Raw genomic sequence first — 20,825 nt, 5'->3', positions numbered from 1 at the left:
AGAGCATAAACAGATAGTGAGAATCTGGAATTTTCACTAAGTCCCTGAATTCTGATATTTTTGGGCAAGTTTGCAGTTGTGTAACTTCCTGTGTTTAACTCCTTTGTGTGAGATTTTTGCTTGTGCTTGTAGTACTCTTGGATAGCTACAACCACATATCTTATTTGGTATGTTTAGGTGGCTGTAGGTGCTTTGCATGTAGCTCACAAAGTGCTATGATGCAGTTTATGGCAGATTGTGTAGTTTTGGACTTTTGATGTTTGTGAGTGCAATGTGGTGTTCTTCTTTGCTCCACCCCATCCATGTTGGATTGTTTTATGTCTTGGCTACCTGGATATACCAGAGTTGAGCCATTGGAGTGTGTTGTGGTGAATTTGACACGTAGCACTTCATATCTTGTTTCGTTGATTCCCATTGATCCGTAGCTCCGATTGTAATGTTCTTTATATGGTTTTGCATCGTTTTCTCGAGACGCATCTCATCATTTCATTCTCATGCATGACAATATAGCTTAGAATGCATTTATGTACAGGAACATGTATTTACTTCTCATGCTTGTGCTAGTGATAGAAATAGAGATGCATGCTCATATTCATCTCATGCATCATGTGCTTGTTGCATCTTGAGGTGCTGTTGTTCATTGGATGTTATTCTTATGTTGGGTAGCACCGGAATCGGAGAACGAGTACGTGGATTCGGGAGAGTACGTGCAGGACGATCAAGAGCAGTTCCAAGCTGAGGATATCACAGGCAAGATGATATGACCTTGATTCCATCTCTAGACTTGTTATGCTAGATTACGTTTATTCCATCATATGCTCGCTGCCTACCACTGAAATAATTGCCTCCTGATATGCCATGAAACCAAACACTTATCCCTTCCTAGCAAAACTTAAATGGCTAAGTAGGCTTTGCTCAGCTACTAATGTTAGCGTTGCTAGATGCAGGTGCTTTGCCTCATGTGATAACATGAGCTTGATATCATTATCTTAATTCTGTTATTTAATTAATGCACCTATATACTTGGTAAATAACGGAAGGCCTAGCCTTTTTCCAGGTGTTTTGTTCTGTTATTGTCGCCATAGTTACCGGCTACCGTTCTTCGATTCCATATTGATCGCTCCTAACACGTTCGGGGTTGTTATGGGGACCCCCTCGATAAATCGCGTAGTGTTAAGACTTGTCCTGCAGGACCCAACATTGGTTTTAATTGCTAATCACTTAATAATAATCTGCATAGGGAATAGCTACCCCGAGGAATTTAATCAACAACCCGGGCCAGTGCTCCTCACGAGTGTTGGTCCACCCACCTAGCAGTCGGCAAGACCACCCCAAGGAAACTTGAGGTTTGGTCCTTGTCCACTATGCATAGACGGTGTTGTCCTGAGACTGAGATACGCGGCTCTTATCAGGGTCGTCGACACACCGGGAGGTCCTGCTAGTCTTGTCTTACCTTAGCGATATATATTGCGTATAGGAATCCCGGTGAAGCTTTGTTTCTCCCGAGAGTTGAGGTTTTCCTCTAAGGAATCCGACGAGATCACGAGATTCGTGATAGAGGATTACTTTGTGGCCCGTGTACATTTGTGATGGACTAGTTGGAGCACCCCTGCAGGGTTTAATCTTATGGAAAGCCGTGCCCGCGGTTATGTGGCAACTTGGGATATTTTGTTAACATCCGGTAATAGATAACTTAAACATAAGCTAATAAAATTGCCAACTGTGTGCGTAACCGTGACTGTCCCCTTCGAAGATCTCTCTTCGACCGGGAACACGGTGGGGTTATGTTTGACGTAGGTAGGTGTCCAGGATCACTTAGTGATCAACCACCATCGATCGCTAGAATAGACCACCTTCATTTCAAGTTCTACGTAAGCTAGCCACCATATAAAGCTTAGGATGCTGCAACCTAAATACTCCACCTTTCCAACCTAATAACTTGACTAGTTCTGGCACCGAGGTCATAGATTGCTGAGTCCCCGTGGCTCACAGATTCCTTCACAACACCAACAGCTTTAGGTTCCCCCGAGACAGGTGATCCCGACGGCATGCAGTTGGCGTGGCAGTATGATGAGGAGAACGACCGCATGTACGTGAACTATCCATAATATTGAGGCGTGGTCGTGATCGTGGGCCAGCAGGCAGGGTAGCATAGTCATTTCCCATGTTTTGTAGTCTGTAGCGGAACTACCTTGATTGTATGCGTGATGTACTCTGATATATTAATGAGATGACAGTTGAATCCCTTATTGTCATTCCTCTAGTATTTATGTATGTGCTATGTTACCATGTTTTGCGAAACGCTTAGATGCGCTTCTTTCCAATTCGGGGCCTCGATCCCCGGGTCAGAAAGGACCGCATCTTAGTCGTTATAGGACCTTCCCATTTAGAGAGAAGCTTGCCTCCAAAGAATCTTAAACGAGAGTTATATAGCAAGACATAATCACCTACATTGAACTCACGCTTTTGTATCCTCTTATCATGCCACCTCTTAATCTTCTCTTTGAAAAGCTTGGCATTCTCATATGCTTGATTTCTCCACTCATCAAGCGAGCTAATGTCAAATAACCTCTTCTCACTGGCAAGTTTGAAATCAAAGTTGAGCTCTTTGATTGCCCAATAAGCTTTATGCTCTAGCTCAAGAGGTAAACGACATGCTTTCCCACACACCATTTTGTACAGAGACATGCCCATGGGATTCTTAGAGGCAGTTCTATAAGCCCACAGTCCATCATCGAGCTTCTTCGACCAATTCTTTCTAGACCTGTTGACAGTCCTTTGCAGAATTAGTTTAATCTCTCTGTTGCTTAGCTCTACTTGACAACTGGACTGGGGGTGATAGGGAGACGCAATTCTATGGTTGGCATCGTACTTAGCAAGCGTTTTACGGAAAGCACCATGAATGAAGTGTGAACCACCGTCGGTCATTAGATATCTAGGGACTCCAAATCTAGGGAAGATAACTTCTTTCAGCATCTTGATAGAGGTGTTGTGATCAGCACTACTAGCGGGGATAGCTTCTACTCACTTAGTGACATAATCAACAACAACTAAGATATGCGTATACCCATTGGATTTTGGAAAAGGTCCCATATAATCAAAGCCCCAAACATCAAGTGGTTCAATGACAAGTGAATAGTTCATAGGCATTTCCTGACGTTTGCTAATATTACCTATTCTTTGACATTCGTCACAAGACAAGACAAACTTATGGGCATCCTTGAAGAGAGTGGGCCAATAGAAACCTGATTGCAATACCTTGTGTGCAGTTCTATCTCCCGCATGGTGTCCTCCGTAGGCCTCGGAGTGACACTTCTGTAGGATCTGTCCCTGTTCATGTTTAGGTACACAACATCTAATAACACCATCTACTCCTTCCTTATAAAGGTGAGGATCATCCCAAAAGTAGTGTCTCAAGTCAAAGAAGAATTTCTTCTTTTGTTGGTACGTGAAACTTGGTGGTATGTATTTGGCAACGATATAGTTTGCATAATCAGCATACCACGGTGCACTACGTGAAGCACTGATGACACTCAATTGCTCATCGGGAAAGCTATCATCAATAGGTTGTGGGTCATCAAGAACGTTCTCCAACCTAGACAAGTTATCTGCTATTGGGTTATCAGCACCCTTTCTGTCGACAACGTGCAAATCAAATTCTTGTAGCAAGAGAACCCATCTGATAAGTCTAGGTTTAGCGTCCTTCTTCTCCATGAGGTACTTAATAGTAGCGTGATTAGTGTGAATAGTGACTTTGGAATCAACTATGTAAGACCTGAACTTTTCACATGCAAACACGAGTGCTAAAAATTCCTTCTCCGTAGTGGCATTGTTTCTCTGGGCATTGTCTAGAGTTTTGCTAGCATAGTGAATAACATTCAACTTCTTATCAACTCTTTGCCCTAGAACAACACCAACAGCATAATCGCTAGCATCACACATGATCTCAAAAGGCAAGTTCCAATCAGGTGGTTGAACAATAGGTGCAGTTATCAAAGCCCTCTTAAGTATTTCGAAGGCTTCCTCAAAATCATCGTCAAAGACAAAAGGAATATCCTTTTGCAAGAGATTGGTAAGAGGCCTAGAAATCTTAGAGAAGTCTTTAATGAACCTTCTATAGAAACCAGCATGACCAAGGAAACTTCTTATTCCTCTCATATCTGTGGGGTATGGCATTTTCTCGATTTCATCAACCTTAGCCTTATCGACTTCAATACCTCTTTCAGAAATTTTATGTCCTAAGACGATGCCTTCATTAACCATAAAGTGGCACTTCTCCCAATTCAAGACAAGATTGGTGTCTTTACATCTCTGTAAGACTCAATCAAGGTTGCTGAGGCAATCATCAAAGGAAGACCCGTAAACGGAGAAGTCATCCATGAAAACCTCGACAATCTTTTCACGGAAGTCAGAGAATATAGCCATCATACATCTTTGAAAGGTAGCAGGTGCATTACATAAGCCAAAAGGCATACGTCTATAGGCAAAGGTACCAAAAGGGCACGTGAAAGTGGTTTTCTCCTGATCAGATTGTGCAACTGGTATTTGGGAGAAACCAGAATAACCGTCTAGAAAGCAGAAGTGTGTGTGTTTGGATAGTCTTTCTAGCATTTGGTCGATAAAAGGCAGAGGGTAATGATCTTTCCTAGTGGCCTTATTCAACTTCCTAAAATCAATCACCATCCTATAGCCAGTAATAATCCTCTGTGGGATCAACTCATCCTTATCATTAGGGACAACAGTGATGCCTCCCTTCTTAGGAACGCAATGCACCAGACTCACCCAATCGCTGTGAGCAACAGGATAAATGATACCTGCTTCCAGGAGCTTTAGTATTTCTTTTCTCACTACTTCTTTCATCTTAGGATTTAATCTCCTTTGATGATCAGCAACTCGTTTGAAATCAAGATCAGTTTTGATCTTATGCTGGCATAGAGTGGGACTAATGCCCTTAAGATCATCAAGAGTATATCCAATAGCAGCATGGTGCTTCCTCAGAGTTTTTAGTAGCTTCTTTTCTTCATGCTCTGAGAGGCTAGCACTAATAATGACAGGATATATCTCCTTTTCATCAAGATAGGCATACTTAAGAGTATCAGGCAACCATTTAAGCTCGAACACAGGATCACCCTTTGGTGGGGGTGGATACCCAAGCAGTTCAACAGGCAGATTATTCTTAAGGATAGGATATTGTTCTAAGACAACTCTATCTATCTCATCCCTTTCATCCATATGCATATCATTTTCATGCTCAAGCAAGTATTGCTCTAAGGGATCAGTAGGAGGCACTACAATAGAGGCTAAGGCAATAGTTTCATCCCTACTAGGCAACTCCTTTTCATGAGGTTGTCTACCAAACTCAGAGAAATTGAACTCATGTGACACACCTTCAAAGCGAACAGTGACAGTTTGCTTCTCACAATCAATATGAGCATTGACGGTATTGAGGAAGGGTCTGCCAAATATGATGGGACAAAAGCTATCTTGTGCAGTAGCAAGAACGAGGAAATCACAGGATACTTCGTTTTACCACACAAGACTTCAACATCCCTAACAATTCCCACATGGCAGATACTATCTCTATTGGCAAGCTGAATAGTGATGAAATAGGTTCTATCCCAACAGGTGCAATCTCATCTTTGACTTCATCGTATAAGGATTGAGGTATTGCACTAACACTAGCACCCAAGTCACATAGACCATGATAACAATGATCTCCTATCTTAACAGAAACTACAGGCATGCCAACAACATGCCTATGTTTGTCTCTAACGTGAGGTTTAGCAATTCTAGCAGCATCTTCACAGAAGTGAATATTATGCCCCTCAACTTCTTCAGACAGAAGATCTTTGATAATAGCAATGCTAGGTCAACTCTAATTTGCTCAGGGGGTGTAGGTGTTCTAATATAGCCTCTACGTATCACAACTGAAGCTTTAGAATGATCCTTTATCCTAACAGGGAAATGTGGTTTCTCAATGTAGGCACTGGGAACAACATGATCATTATAGGCAATGACTTTCTCTTCAACTGGAGTGGGTTTAACTACATTGACTTCTTATGGAGGATGATATTTAAACCACTTCTCTTTGGGGAGATCAATATGAGCAGCAAAGGATTCACACAATGAAGCTACTATCTCAGAGTCAAGTCCATACTTAGCGCTAAAATCACTAAAGGTATTTGTCTCAACAAAGGAATTAACGCAATCAAAAGTGAAATTCATACCTGACTCCTTACCTTCTTCAAGCTCCCAATCTTCAGAGTTGTGTTTAATTCTCTCCAATAAATTCCATTTGAAGTCAATATCTCTCTTCATAAAAGAACAGGTACAAGAAGTGTCAAGCATGGTGCGATCATCATGAGAAAGCCGAGCATAGAAGTTCTGAATGATAATTTCTCTCGAGAGCTCATGATTGGGGCATGAATGTAGAATTGATTTAAGCCTCCCCAAGCTTGAGCGATGCTTTCTCTGTCACGAGGCCAAAAATTGTAAATATAATTTCGATCACGATGTACTAAATGCATAGGATACAACTTTTGATGAAATTCCAATTTCAACCGATTGTAGTCCCATGATCCAGTATCATCACATAACCTATACCATGTCAACGCCTTATCCTTCAAAGATAAAGGAAAGACCTTCTTCTTGACCTCATCCTCGGGCACACCTGCAAGCATAAATAAATCACAAACTTCATCTACATAGATTAGATGCAAGTCTGGATGTGATGTTCCATCTCCTGTAAAAGGATTAGCCAGCAGTTTATCAAGCATGCCCGAAGGAAATTCAAAGCAAATATTTTCAGTAGGTGCAACAGGTTGAGGAGAAACCATTCGTGCTTCCGTTCGAGGTGAAGATACCCCGAAAAAGCCCCTCAAAGGATTAGTATCCATAGTGACAAGTGATAATAAATTTCAGCACACTATATGAATGTTTCCTTACCAAGTTCCACTTACCAAAGGCGCTTCACTCCCCGGAAACGACGCCAGAAAAGAGTCTTGATGACCCACAAGTATAGGGGATCAATCGTAGTCCTTTCGATAAGTAAGAGTGTCGAACCCAACGAGGAGCAGAAGGATCTGACAAGTGGTTTTCAGCAAGGAAATATCTGCAAGCACTGAAATTATCGGTGACAAGTGATTGTGTGGTGAGATGATTCGTAGCAAGCAACAAGTAACAAAAGTAGCAACGGTGCAGCTAGGTGTCCCAATCCCTTTTTTAGCAAGGGACAAGCCTGGACAAAGTCTTATAGGAGGAAAAACGCTCCTGAGGACACACGGGAATTTCTGTCATGTTAATTTCATCATGTTCATATGATTCACGTTCGTTACTTTGATAGTTTGATATGTGGGTGGACCGGCGCTTGGGTACTCCCTTACTTGGACAAGAATCCCACTTATGATTAACCCCTCTCGCAAGCATCCGCAACTACGAAAGAAGAATTAAGACAAAGTCTAACCATAGCATTAAACTAATGGATCCAAATCAGTCCCTTACGAAGCAACACATAAACTAGGGTTTAAGCTTCTGTCACTCTAGCAACCCATCTTCTACTTACTACTTCCCAATGCCTTCCTCTAGGCCCAAATAATCGTGAAGTGTTATGTAGTCGACGTTCACATAACACCACTAAAGGAAAAACAACATACAACATATCAAAATACCAAACGAATACCAAATTCACATGACTATTATTAGCATGACTTATCCCATGTCCTCAGGAACAAAAGTAACTACTCATAAAGCATAATCATAATCATGATCAGAGGTGTAATGAGTAGCATCAAGGATCTGAACATAAACTCTTCCACCAAGTAATCCAACTAGCATCAACTACAAAGAGTAATCAATACTACTAGCAACCTTACAAGTACCAATCGGAGTCGCGAGACGGAGATTGGTTACAAGAGATGAAGTAGGGTTTGGAGATGAGATGGTGCTGATGAAGATGTTGATGGTGACGAGTCCCCTCTGATGAGAGGAGTGTTGGTGATGACGATGGTGACGATTTCCCCCTCCAGGAGGGAAGTTTCCCCGGCAGGATCCTCCTGCTGGAGCTCTAGATTGGTTCTGCTCAAGTTCCGTCTCGTGGCGGCGGCGAAACCACGAAAAAGCTCCCGTCTGATTTTTTTCTGGACGAAACCCTCCATATAGAGAAAGAGGGGGGGCAGTGGGCCAGTGGGCTGCCCACAAGCCCCCATGGCGCGGCCTGGGGGGTGGCCGCGTCGTGCAGGCTTGTGGGCACCCCCTGGTGCCCCTCCGGCACTTTTTCGGCCCAGTATTTTTTATATATTGGGAAAAAAATCCCCGTTGATTTTCACGGCGTTTGGAGTTGCGCAGAATAAGTATCTCAACTTTGCTCCACTTTCAGGCCAAAATTCCAGTTGCCGGTATTCTCCCTCTTCATGTAAACCTTGCAAAATAAGAGAGAAAGGGCATAAGAATAGTACCGTGAAGTGAAATAACAGCCAAAGAAGCGATAAATATCAACATGAAAACATGATGCAAAATGGACGTATCAGCCTTCTTAGGCTATAGTGATGAGCATAAGGGCTACCGTTGTTGGGATCCTATCGATCGTCGGATGTGTATCTCTCGGGATGTGACTTTTGATGAGTCTCGTCCCTTCTACCCGCGCCCATCTTCCTCGACCTTTTCAGTGGAGGATATCTCTTTCCTCACTTTTGCTGACACACCTCTCACCCCCATCGAGCCTTTGTCTATTCGTTCTGCTACCTCTGCTTCTCCACCTCTTGCCGATTTGCCACCACCATCTCCCACGATTTCCTCCCCTATCATGTCATCAGATTCTGCACCTTCTTCTCCGGCGACTTCTTCGTCTTCACCCCCGGTTCTACCTTGGCGATCCCTCCTTGCATTGTTCCATCTTTTCCTCAGTGTTACACTCGTCGTTCATGTCATGTAGATGCCTCTGCGGATGTGTCGTCATCCTCGTCTCAGCCTCCCTATGGCTTGTGTTCTCGTCCTCGTCCGCCTGTTGATCGCCTTGGATTTCCCATCACTGGTGCTGCTGTTCTTGAGCCGACTTCCTATCGTCAGGCTGTTGTTCATCCTGAATGGCAGTTTGCGATGGCAGAGGAGATTTCTCCTCTTGAACGCGCTGGTACATGGGATCTTGTTTCCCTTCCCCCCGGTGTCCGTCCCATCACTTGTAAATGGGTCTACAAGGTTAAGACTCACTCCGATGGTTCTCTTGAGCGTTATAAAGCTCGTCTTGTGGCTCGTGGCTTTCAGCAGGAGCATGGTCGTGATTCCGACGAGACTTTTCTCCTGTGGCCCATATGATTACTATTCGTACACTTCTTTTCGTGGCCTCTGCACGCCACCGGTCTGTATCTCAGCTTGATGTTAATAATGCATTTCTTAATGGTGAGCTGTATGAGGAGGTGTACATGCAGCCACCACCTGGGTATTCTGTTCCTGATGGCATGGTATGTCGTCTTCGTCGCTCTCTTTATGGCCTTAAGCAAGCCCCCCGCGCTTGGTTTGAGCGATTTGCCTTTGTGGTAACTGCTGCTGGTTTTTCAGCCAGTGCTCATGATCCAACATGTTTGTCCACCTTTCTCCTCGTGGTCAGACTCTTCTTCTTCTCTATGTTGATGATATGATCATCACTAGTGATGATTCCGAGTATATTGCCTTTGTAAAGGCCCGTCTTAGTGAGCAGTTTCTTATGTCTAATCTTGGACCTCTTCGTTACTTTCTTAGATTGAAGTCTCTTCTACCTCTGATGGATTTTTTATATCCCAGGAAAAGTATATCCAGGATCTTCTTGCTCGTGCTGCTCTTACTGGCGAGCGCATTGTTGAGACTTCCATGAAGCTCAATGTTCACCTTCGTGATACTGATGGTGACCCCCTGCCTGACTAGGCGCGTTATCGTCATCTTGTTGACAGTCTTGTCTATCTAGCTGTCACTCGTCCGGATATCTCTTATCCGGTTCATATTCTCAGTCAGTTCGTCTTCGCTCCCACCTCGGTTCACTATAGTCACCTCCTTCGTGTTCTCCGATATCTTCGGGCACGATCTCTCACCGTCTATTCTTTCCTCGCTTCAGTTCTTTACAGCTTCAAGCCTATTCGAATGCTACGTGGGCTAGTGATCCTTCAGATCGTCGTTCACTTTCTGCTTATTGTGTTTTTCTTGGTGGTTCTCTCATTGCCTGGAAGACGAAGAAACAGACCGCAGTTTCCCGTTCGAGTGCAGAGGCTGAGTTGCGAGCGATGGCTCTTTTGACGGCACAGGTAACTTGGTTACGGTGGTTACTTCAGGATTTTAGTGTTTCTGTCACTACACCTACTCTGTTCTTATCTAACAGTAAAGGTGCTATCAGCATTGCACGTGATCCTGTGAAGCATGAGCTCACCAAGCACATTGGTGTTGATGCTTTTTATGTGCCTGCTGGTGTGCAGGATCAGGTTATTGCTCTCCAGTATGTGCCTTCCGAGTTATAGTTTGCGGATTTCCTGACGAAGACCAGACTAGAGCGCAACATGGCTTCTATCTCTTCAAACTCAGTGTTGTTCATCCACCATGAGTTTGGGGGGGGGGGGGGGGGGTTAGAGTATATATAATATAGCCATGTACTCCTTCGTATTTATCACATTGTATAAGGGGTTTTTCTGCATGTAGTCCACACCTCTGGGCCTATGACTTCATAAAAATACAAGTTGCATATTTCTAACATTATTCACCCAATGCTGCCGCTATTGACATTTGAGTTTTCCTTTTCTGAATATCTAACTATAGTTTGGAGGTGATTTTTTCGGAGTTATAGACACACCCTGTAGGTACGTTGTCAAATAATTCTAGATTTTTCTGAAATGTCCAAATACGAATTTTTGTGGTTGATTTGAGATCTTATACTTTTCCTAGACGAGGGAGTAAACGCCGCGTGTGCGAGGTCGGCGAAGCGTAGCCCATGTCGACCTCCCGCGCCACGTGGGACGCTTCCCTGCTCACCCCCCGCCCCCCTCCCCTCTCGAGCGCCAGCGGATGAAGGAAAAGCAGAAGCTTCCTTTCCCCTCTCCTCCGATATTCTCTCATAAAAAAAAGGGAGACCGAAATTCAAAACAAGCCACCGTTTATTCCCTCGTCTTCTTGTGTTCATCCGTCGAATACCTCGCCACCCAGGGGATTATGGGGTCCTAGGGTTCGGAATCCACCGGAGCAACCTAGCTTGGATTGGGGAGGGCGGCCAGGGATGTCGGGGCCCGTCGACAGGTCCGCGAGGCCCGGTGAGTGCCGGGTGCTGCTTCCTTGAACTGCTCGCCCTTCGTGTTTTCCCCTTCGCGCTGTTCTTTCTTCGTGCCTGCGGTCTTCCTGGGCGTTTCCGCGCATAGGTTCACTACTGGTATACTATTGCCCGCAGTAAGGCTGCTTCCCTGGGGTCGAATAATTAGAGTAGATGATTCCTCGAAAGAATAATTAAAGTTGAAAACAAGATAATTCGATTAAGATAATCTGTATAACTGAGATTTAGCTCTTGGATTCAGGGCGCTGTGATTCTTTGGCTACACATAATAACTGAGATAAGTGCTGGAAATTTGATAGAGCACGTCTCATGCCTTTCTTCTCAGCGAAGTGATATAGGAAGAACGAAATTACTAATTATGATTAGTTTTTTATTAAGAAACGCAGGAGGACTGCGATTTTCATTTAATAGAGGAGACGGCGGAAGAGCCCCAACTGTCCATGACACAGCTGAAAAGAGAAAAAAAAATAGTTGATTGCATATCGTGAGGAATTTTTAATGCGTCACTAATTTGATAGAAATTAATTTACTGTGAAGCACTACTAAGTGCTCAGTTCGCCTATTGGTTATTCCTCGATACTGCGACAAGAATTCCCATTTTGTTTTTCAGTCGGAGAAGCAATGCTAAGATAATATTTGCAGGTGCAGGTTTTGAGGGCTCCACTCATGATGATGAGAAGGAAGAGAACAAATCAGATGAAGATAACTCCGAAGGTGACAACAAGGCCAAAAAGGGGTCCTTCAAGAAAAGAGCGATTAGTGCCGGAAATAAATTTAGGCATTCCTTGATGAGAAAGAGCAAAAAGAAGAGCGGCAATATAACCTCAATACAGGATATAAGGGATGTGCAAGAGCTGGAAACTGTTGAAAGATTCCGCCAATGCTTGCTTGATGGGGGCTTGTTGCCAGAACGTCATGATGATTATTACATGATGTTAAGGTACCACATCTGCTTATCTCAAAGCATATTTGGGCTTCTTCTTTGGTAGATTACCCCCATTTCCAGCAAAATCATTCGCAAGTAGCATGTTGATTACACATTTTACAGTAAATTTCACCAAATTATACAGGTTCAATGTACATGCTGTCACAAAACCACATACGATGCAACAGAACTGTGATTTAGAGAAAAATGTGTCACGAAACTACAAATTTAGGTATTTTAAGTGCCACGAGTTGCGGAAATCACTGTCCAGGATATTGGTAACTGGTACCATATTGGTGGGGGCTGATAAGGGATTAATCAGCAAATCGGCCATTTTTAGTTAACTGTAGTTAATCGGCCGATATTTGTAACAATGGTGGAAATGCATCACTACCTATAGTTCTGGGGTACAATTAATCTCTAAATATATTGTTTTGTCAAGCTGGTCTTTTCTACAAACCATATATGATACACAAACAAGGATTTTCTTTTACAAAGGGTGGATTTTATTGACTAAAAATGGGGAATCAAGTGGATACAAATACAATGAGCAGACACCCAGTCTCTCCATAGCTAGGATGTACACAACCAACACCGTGCGTGCACACACACACACACACAAATAAACACGCCGACAAATAGCAAAGTCATATAAAACCAAAGTTATTCCTAAGCGAGGAAAAGGAGAAAACCCCAAAGCGACCAAATCCGCGGTCAACAAACTACAACAACGGCCATATCCACACCAAACATATCTTGACACCACAAGGACAATGAGGTTCTTCAACAGCAACACCTTCAAGAAGGAAGCAACGCTGAAGCACCGTTTTCACCGGATCCAACCACCAAAGGCCAGATTCTAGGTTTTCACCCTGAAGAACCAATCTGAGCATATCTGAGTAATGTCTTCAACAAGGTAACATCATGAAAATATTGCCATTGCCAGAAATAACCAACTCAGTCTAGACCTAGGTTTTCACCCCGGAGCTCAAGACCGTGTACACAACCAACACCAGCGCGCACACGCACACACGCGCGTGTGCACACACACACACACACACATGCGCGCGCGCACACACGCACACGCACACACCGGCAAATAACAAAGTCATATAAGACCAAAGTTATTCCTAAGCGAGGAAAAGGAGAAAACCCCAAAGGGACCAAATCCACGGTCGACAAACTACAACAACGACCATATCCACACGAACCATCTCTTGACACCACAAGGATAATGAGGTTCTTCAACAGCAACACCTTCAAGAAGGAAGCGGCGCTCAAGCGCTGTCTTCACCACGTCCAACCAGCAAAGGCCAGATTCTAGGGTTTCACCTTGAAGAACCAGTCCAAGCATATCCGAGTAATATCTTCAACAAGGTAACATCACGAAAATATTGCCGATGCCAGATATAACCAACTCAGGCCAAACCTAGGTTTTCACCCCGGAGCTCGAGACTGGGTACTCGAGAAGCACCACCGAATCGAAGGCAATCATGTGTTGCCGCCATCCCAGCAAATCTCATCTGTTGGGCTAGAAATCCGACTCCATTGCTGAAAAAGCACACCCGTTATCGAAAGCAATCATGTGTTGCCGCCATCCCAGCAAATCTCATCTGTTGGGCTAGAAATCCGACTCCACTGCTGAAAAAGCACACCCGTTGCGTCAAGACGTCGTCCATAGATTGCATTTCATCGGCGAAGGCAACCACCAGTCTGGAGAGAGAAACCGTCACGAAGACCTTTGGGTGGTCACCGCAACCTGTGACGAGGCCCCTACCGCAGGCTAGAGTGGCCACGACATGGACCAACATTGACTGTGGAGAACACCACCGCTGACTGCCACCTTGTCGGAGAGAACCCTGCCAGGCTCGTCGGCCCAGGAGCCAACATTACCGGATCTGGAGCACGAAAGGCAGATCTGTTCGGTGGCCAAGAACGAGGCGCCAAAGCCCGCCTGGCCGCAACACCCACAACCCCGGGTCGACCATCTCATTGTCGTCACCAGCAAGGGGCACCTCAGCCACTAACAATGGCACCCAAACGGAGGCACCTCATCGGGTCGCAGAGGGCGGCGTCGCCACGCCAGGGAGGCCACGGTCCACACCCAAGGAGGCCGCTACCCTACTGCCGAAGGGAAAGCTCCCATGGACGCCGAGGAGCATGGGACGGGCGCGGGGGTGGGGGAGAAGACGCGTGGAACAGAGGAAGCCACCACCCAAGGCCACCGGAACGCCGTGGAGAAGGATTGGCTTCTAGTGTTGTTGTTTCTTATAATATAATCGGTCTTCAAAACTTCTTTTGTGATAGTTTGTACATTAAAGATGTAGTTTGTTTCTTCTATTTTAAATTTCATGTCTTCAAATTTTTTGCTAAGAAGAAAATTCCAGCTTAAAATTGTTTTCTTTCTTTCGAGATTGGTTCATATATATATATCTTTGACAGTGAAGATTGGTTCATATTTTGTTTTACACCTTCCATGTGTAGGTTCCTGAAAGCAAGAAAGTTTGATATTGAGAAGGCAAAACATATGTGGTCAGAAATGCTTAGATGGAGGAATGAGTATGGGGTCGACAATATAGAGGTAAATCTAAAATTGAAACATACACCAAGAGGACTAGTGATTATTTTTACTTAACGTAACTTCTAATCTTGGCACTTGATTCTTTAGGAATTCAATTACACCGAATTAAATGAAGTTAAGAAGCATTATCCACAATTTTACCATGGAGTGGATAAAGAGGGAAGGCCTGTCTATGTAGAACTAATTGGAAAAGTTGATGCCAATAAACTAGTCAAAGTAACAACTCTTGACCGATACATAAAGTATCATGTGAAGGAGTTCGAGAGAAGTTTCCGGATGAGGTTCCCAGCTTGTTCCATTGCTGCAAAAAGGCACATTGACTCGTCTACTACTATTTTAGATGTGCAAGGGGTGGTATGCCTTCCTATGGCCAGGTTTGCTTTCAGTAAATCCAATTTCATGTGGTCATAGTAGTCAGTGACGTCTTCTCTATAATTCAGGGCTTAAAGAACTTCTCAAAAGATGCAAGGGAACTAATCATGCGATTGCAGAAGATTGACAACGATAACTATCCAGAGGTAGGTTATGCGTTAATGATTTTCTTATATTCATTATCTTCTGTTAATTAATAACCTTTTACTCTGTGTGCCAATGTGGTTTATCTTTCAAATTGCATTTGTAGCTATTTACTGCTAATTCTGAATGTTTTTGCAGACATTGTGCCGCTTGTACATTATAAATGCTGGGCAGGGCTTCAAGATGTTATGGGGTACAATTAAATCATTTCTTGATCCACAAACTGCTTCGAAGATTCATGTAACTATTTTAACTCTTGACTGTGTATTTCTGCTTTCACCTATCATAAAGACAACTTCTATTCATTGATTAAACTCATGAGTAAGTTTTACTGGGTGTAATGATTATCTCATGTATGATTCTCATCAAGGTTCTTGGAAGCAAGTACCAAAATAAGCTGCTTGAAATAATTGATGAAAGGTAGTACCACACTGTCAAAACAATTATTTGTTCGTACATATGCTTTTTAGCTTCTTCCTAATTTGTTAGTATCATGTCCAGTGAACTGCCAGATTTTCTTGGAGGCAAATGCAGGTGTGAAGAGAGTGGAGGTTGCTCAAAATCAGACAAAGGTCCTTGGAATGATCCTAACATAATAGAGGTTTCTCCTCACACTCCTATTACTGGATGTCCTGTTGTATATCACCAACATAATTTCTCTTCATTTCTTTTAGAGGGTCCTTAACGGTGAAGCAAACTATGGTCAACAAATTCTTGCCATATCAAGCACTGATGGGAAGACAGTTTCTTATACTAAGCTTCATTCCTCAGCTGTAAGCACACTTTATTTGGATCATTTTGAATGACTAGATCACCTTACAATTTCATTACTAGCTTTATCTTGTTTTCTTTTTGGATCAGAAAAAAACCAGTGATGCCTCAGCCGAATCTACATCTGATGTAGAAGATATTACTTCTCCAGCTGCTCCACTGGATGCCATTGTGAACCCTAATTTGACCCTTCACGAGGCAAGTATATATCCCTTTTGAGTGTAACCCAATTCAAGATATTAACCAATGCTACCACTAGAAGTACACAAATTTTATGCCAAAGTATGATCTAATTTATCATGTCCATTTGGTCTTTCAAGTTTCAACTACCCGAGCCTATCCGAAACCATGATTATAAGTAGAGAAGTGCCTTTTGGGTTCTTGCGAGATTCTTAATTTACTACTTCCATTATTTTTCCAGTAATTTTTCTTGGCCAGTATGCTTATTGATTCATGTAGCCTACTTGCAGCCAAAATCTTCAGGACATGCTTCAACTTCTGGTACTGCTCCCGTCGTAGAGGAAAGCGTCCCCACTGTTGTTGACACGCTTGTGGATGATGTGTGCAACAGTCCAAGAGCCACCTCAATGACTTCTACCTCAGGTTTTTATGTATTGCTATCACTCTTAATGTTGCCGTGACATATGGCCCGTATTGTACAGACTAACTAGAAACATATTCACTGCATAATGAACCATCTAGTACAGAACATATTTCCTTTGGGAATAGATTATCTTATTAAAAGAGCTCCACTATGTGTTTAACGGATTTATATTGACTAGTTTTGTTGCATGCTTCACTCAGGTCCATTCTCTTTGAGAAATATACCCATGGCATTGGGAGTGCTACGAACTCAGATTGTTACTTGTCTGACAGTTTTAATTATGAGCCTTTTTATGGTGATCCGCTCTGTCCCAAGCAGAGTATCTGAAAGGTTCTCAAGACAGTCCATTGCCTGTGACCACAATTGTGGGGAATTTCCCCAAACTTTGGAGTTCAAGGCACCATATGTATTAAGACGGCTTCGTGAACTGGAGGAGAAGGTGCTTGTACTTGAAGCAAAGCCATCTCAAATGCCACTTGAGAAAGAGGAAGTGCTCAATACAGCTGTTTGCCGTGTCGATGCGTTGGAAGCTGAGCTGATTTCTACAAAGAAGGTACCTCCGGTTCATTAAACAAAAACTACTTCTCGAGCAATAGATTAAAGTTCAATGATACATCAAGTGTACATCCTTCTTTTTTTCGGGGGTAGTGTATATCAATTAGTGCCTGTAACAGTCGACCCAATTTTATGATTTCCACTACAAGCATGAGAAACAACATGATGCAAACCTCTGTCCCTTCATTTTGAGTGGTATTTTCTTTTATTAACCTTTGTTTCTGTTAATCTCGTATGCAGGTGCTCTATGAGACATTGATAAGGCATGACGAGCTGCTTGCATATATTGAACAACAAGACAAAAACAAGTTCCGGGTACGTTTTCCGCTATTGTTTGTTGGTCCGTTTTAAGTTTCGGAAAGGGGCGTGTTCTTGGTGCTTACCCCTTCTAGTCTGTATGGTGACTCCATCCATTTAATTTGCAGAAAAAGAGGTTCTGCTTTTAAGCTCTGGAGTACACTCTGAGCCATTTCCTTTCCTTCAAGACGGGGTACTCCTTTTTCCAAATTGGATGCATATATTTTTGTAGTTTGTTTGTGTGTAAAGCTCTGTAAGTATATATCACGAATAGAAGGGCAGGCGAGCATTTTTGCCGCCTCTTTTGATGTTCTAGGCTTCAGTATATTGTTGATGCCTGGACATATTTGGTACTACAGAATTCATAAATGCAAAGGGTGCACTGCACAGTCTCGTTGCAAAAGATCTTCTCTTTTCCTCTTGTCCATCTGATTTTGTTGTTGAACGTTGAATTTGTAGCCTGAAGAACAACGGCATCGATGCATGTTGGTGATCGCGTTGATCCGTCGGAGTCCTGAAGACAAAAGCAGCCCAATTTGAGATTCTAGCTAGACTGGTGAGTACGTTGCCTCACCAACGCCGCTCGTTGTTAGTCGTGTTGTAGTGGGAATGGGGCACTGGCCCCGTGGCCCGTAAGTCGTACGTTCGTACAGCGGCCGGTGGTGGCGTCCGTTTTGCCCGCGGGAAAAGTTGGATGCGTCTCGTCTCGACTCTCGAGTGAGCATCTTGTTCTTGTACCAGGTGTACTACGTACTTAAGAGTCGGAGTTGGAGACGTCTCTCAAACCAACTCATGAGGCAGGAAGAAACTTTGTACTGTTCCGCTTCTGCGATTATGTCATCTCTTGATGGCCTAACAAATTGGTGGAAAGGAAAAACACGAGGCTAAAAAAAGAACTGTGCAAGCGAACGTCAGGCACCGGTCCAATACGATTCTGCTTTGACTGCAGGTGTGCTTGCTGCCACCAGCCTGACGAATGTGCATTTCCCCGTGCATGGCCAACTCCATCGCGCGACCCATCTTGTCCGGGTGCGTCCGTTTGAGATAGAACGGACGAATAGCGCGGCCCAACGTGCGGACCCAAACGGATAAATGTCCGGATTTCGTTCGTTTTCGATCCATTCCCGGCCCAAACTTGCGTCGAGTTTGGAGGAAACGGACATCGCGCGGATACGTTCGTCGCACGTCCTTGTTCGGCCGTGGCCCGCGTGTCGGGGGCACATGTATTCCCATTCGATTGCAACGCCTCCACCCCCTCTCCCGCCCCGCCCCGTCGACGGCGCCACCGCTATTCGCCGGCCATCCCAGCCCCCAGCCGTCCATAGCAAATCACGTCTCGACATGACCGTCACCACGCCGCGCTTTCACCGTAGTTTAGGCGTCGATCGGAGGAGGTTTGGCCGTCACCGTCGTAGCCGGTGGCAGAGTGGATACAACCGCAAGCAACGTACCACGGCGGCCACGGCAGCTTTCGACGAGTGCTCCAGAGCGGCCAGTAGCCGGCCGCCAACCACCCCTGCATCGAGGTGATCATCGCGGCCTCTTTGCCACCACGACCGCAAGGTGTTCGACACTTTGCCCGCAAAGGTATGGATAGTGGTGATGAGTTTTTCTTTCATCATATGTGGATCTTTAAAGTGACTTGGTTGAGCACATGTGGGATCATATCAACAGATATATTGGTTCATTTTATGTTCATTCAAGATAATTTCGATTTGGTAGTAAAACTATTTTATTTAGAGATAATTTCGATTGGGTTGATGTGCAAACTTGTTTTGATACGAAAATATGAATATTTTAGTCACTGGCGGACATGATAGGGTGCACGGCCAACGCATACCCAAACGAACAAAATCTTGACAAAACGGACGGTCGTTTAGGGTTGCACGGTGGAGTTGGTCTGAGGATGATGATACCTCGGACAGGGCACAGTGGATGGCCGGAGATGCCACCCTGTTGTGTTGCCCGGGGACAACTGCCATCACGCATGCATGTATGGCGTCAGAGAGGCGCACCAGCCACACGACCATGCCCGTCTCGTGGAGCGGGCGATTGGTTCGTTTGATTGCTTGCTCGGGTTGCTCCACTGGAACGCAGGTGGCTCGTAGGATTTGACGCGCCCGATTCTGCTACTTTGGCTGGCGTCCAAATCGCTGCGACAAGAGGTGTTGCTTCCCCCACATTCGACGCTTCCAAATCGAGCTCACCGCGCCCCTTTTCCTGTTCGGGCGTCACGCTTTGACCGGAGGCCTCAGGGTGGCCGCCGGGGAGGCGGCAAAGCAGGCCGGCGGTGCGACGTGTACGAACGAGCTGGTTTGCATGCACAGGGTCACATGCAACACGTGAACGGTGTTACAAAATGACACCTCTCGTTGACTCGGTGTCTCGGTCATTGCATTGCATTGCATTGCATCAAGGATGCATTGAGGCCTTCATTACAAGTTTACAACCATTTATTAATTACCCCCCTCATTTCCAAAATTACTGTCATGGTTACGACAATGGCTACGTACAACATTTGTCGTAACCATAATAATTGTTTTAAACCGAAGGGAGTATATCTCAAGAAATAAAACAGTCTAACAAAAATAGGGTGTGTGGCAAGCCACATAAACCATGAACCTAAGCATCCCATATTGGCTCTTTTTCTTCATGTTTTTCTCTTCAATTTTTCATCTCTTTGTCCGATGAAGAGAAAAGAGTGAGAAAAGTGGGTTTATGATAAAGGCAGAGTAGTCTTGTGCTGTGCTGCTGCCTGTTGGTAGCCATGAACATTTCAGGACTATCTCATGTCTCTCCTTGATTTGAGGACGAAACAGGAGATTCCACATAGTCTAAACCGTAGTAGGAAACATCGTTGGATGACCTTTTTTTTAACGGTCCGGTTCGGACATATCGATGGGAGTAGGGAAACCCGTTAGAGTTGTCCTTAGGTTTATGCCTTTTTTTTTCTTTTTTCCGCAAAATAAAGAGAGTTAATGTGTTTTCTTTCAAACAAAATTGTTTTGGTCAACTGCTGAATTCTTGCAATACAGTTTCAAGAGGTACCCCCGACCACTCACCCCCACACAATGTCACTTTTCTTGGCGACGAACCTTTATGAAGCTTTGTTAGGGAATGCCATCATGGCTTGCTTTATTAATCAACCAAGCACACTTACATCGTTGACAAGACGAACCTTTATGAAGTTAATTAGTTGGTTTGCATGGCTGTTAGTGCATGATGCAAATCTCTGCCAACTACTCCCTCCGTTCCTAAATACTCCCTCCGTTCCTAAATATAAGTCTTTTAAGATATT

General features: G+C 44.1%; 1 protein-coding gene across 3 annotated transcripts; it reads left to right on the top strand.

Moving 5' to 3' along the window:
* The first annotated feature begins 10,993 nt into the window (after window positions 1–10,993).
* LOC123444216 (phosphatidylinositol/phosphatidylcholine transfer protein SFH8-like) lies at window positions 10,994–18,404 on the top strand. 3 transcript variants are annotated; one of them, XM_045120870.1, is made up of 15 exons: window positions 10,994–11,261; window positions 11,921–12,218; window positions 14,688–14,784; window positions 14,872–15,138; window positions 15,225–15,302; window positions 15,439–15,540; window positions 15,671–15,720; window positions 15,802–15,901; window positions 15,975–16,073; window positions 16,162–16,269; window positions 16,542–16,674; window positions 16,876–17,228; window positions 17,471–17,545; window positions 17,656–17,720; window positions 17,987–18,404. In XM_045120870.1, the coding sequence occupies exons 1-14, from the start codon at window positions 11,228–11,230 to the stop codon at window positions 17,674–17,676; spliced, it is 1,815 nt and encodes a 604-aa protein (XP_044976805.1). In that variant the 5' UTR covers window positions 10,994–11,227; the 3' UTR covers window positions 17,677–17,720; window positions 17,987–18,404. The 3 variants fall into 3 exon arrangements, with proteins under 3 accessions (XP_044976805.1, XP_044976806.1, XP_044976804.1); XM_045120871.1 differs by lacking the exon at window positions 17,987–18,404 and having other exon boundaries at window positions 11,927–12,218; window positions 17,656–17,930; XM_045120869.1 differs by lacking the exon at window positions 17,987–18,404 and having other exon boundaries at window positions 17,656–17,930.
* The last annotated feature ends 2,421 nt before the right edge of the window (window positions 18,405–20,825 follow it).

Source organism: Hordeum vulgare, chromosome 3H (assembly GCF_904849725.1).
Source record: "Hordeum vulgare subsp. vulgare chromosome 3H, MorexV3_pseudomolecules_assembly, whole genome shotgun sequence".
In the NCBI taxonomy this organism is placed as follows: Eukaryota; Viridiplantae; Streptophyta; class Magnoliopsida; order Poales; family Poaceae; genus Hordeum; species Hordeum vulgare.
Note: the sequence above shows the minus strand (reverse complement) of the source record. Positions and strands in the feature narration are given on the sequence as shown.

Excerpts from the sequence above, each read along its gene's own strand:
- LOC123444216 (XM_045120870.1), top strand. The coding sequence starts at position 11,228 with ATGTCGGGGCCCGTCGACAGGTCCGCGAGGCCCG. Across the intron at positions 15,139-15,224 it reads TTTTAGATGTGCAAGGGGTG|GGCTTAAAGAACTTCTCAAA; the intron begins GTATGCCTTCCT and ends TCTATAATTCAG. Across the intron at positions 16,675-16,875 it reads CTCAATGACTTCTACCTCAG|GTCCATTCTCTTTGAGAAAT; the intron begins GTTTTTATGTAT and ends TGCTTCACTCAG.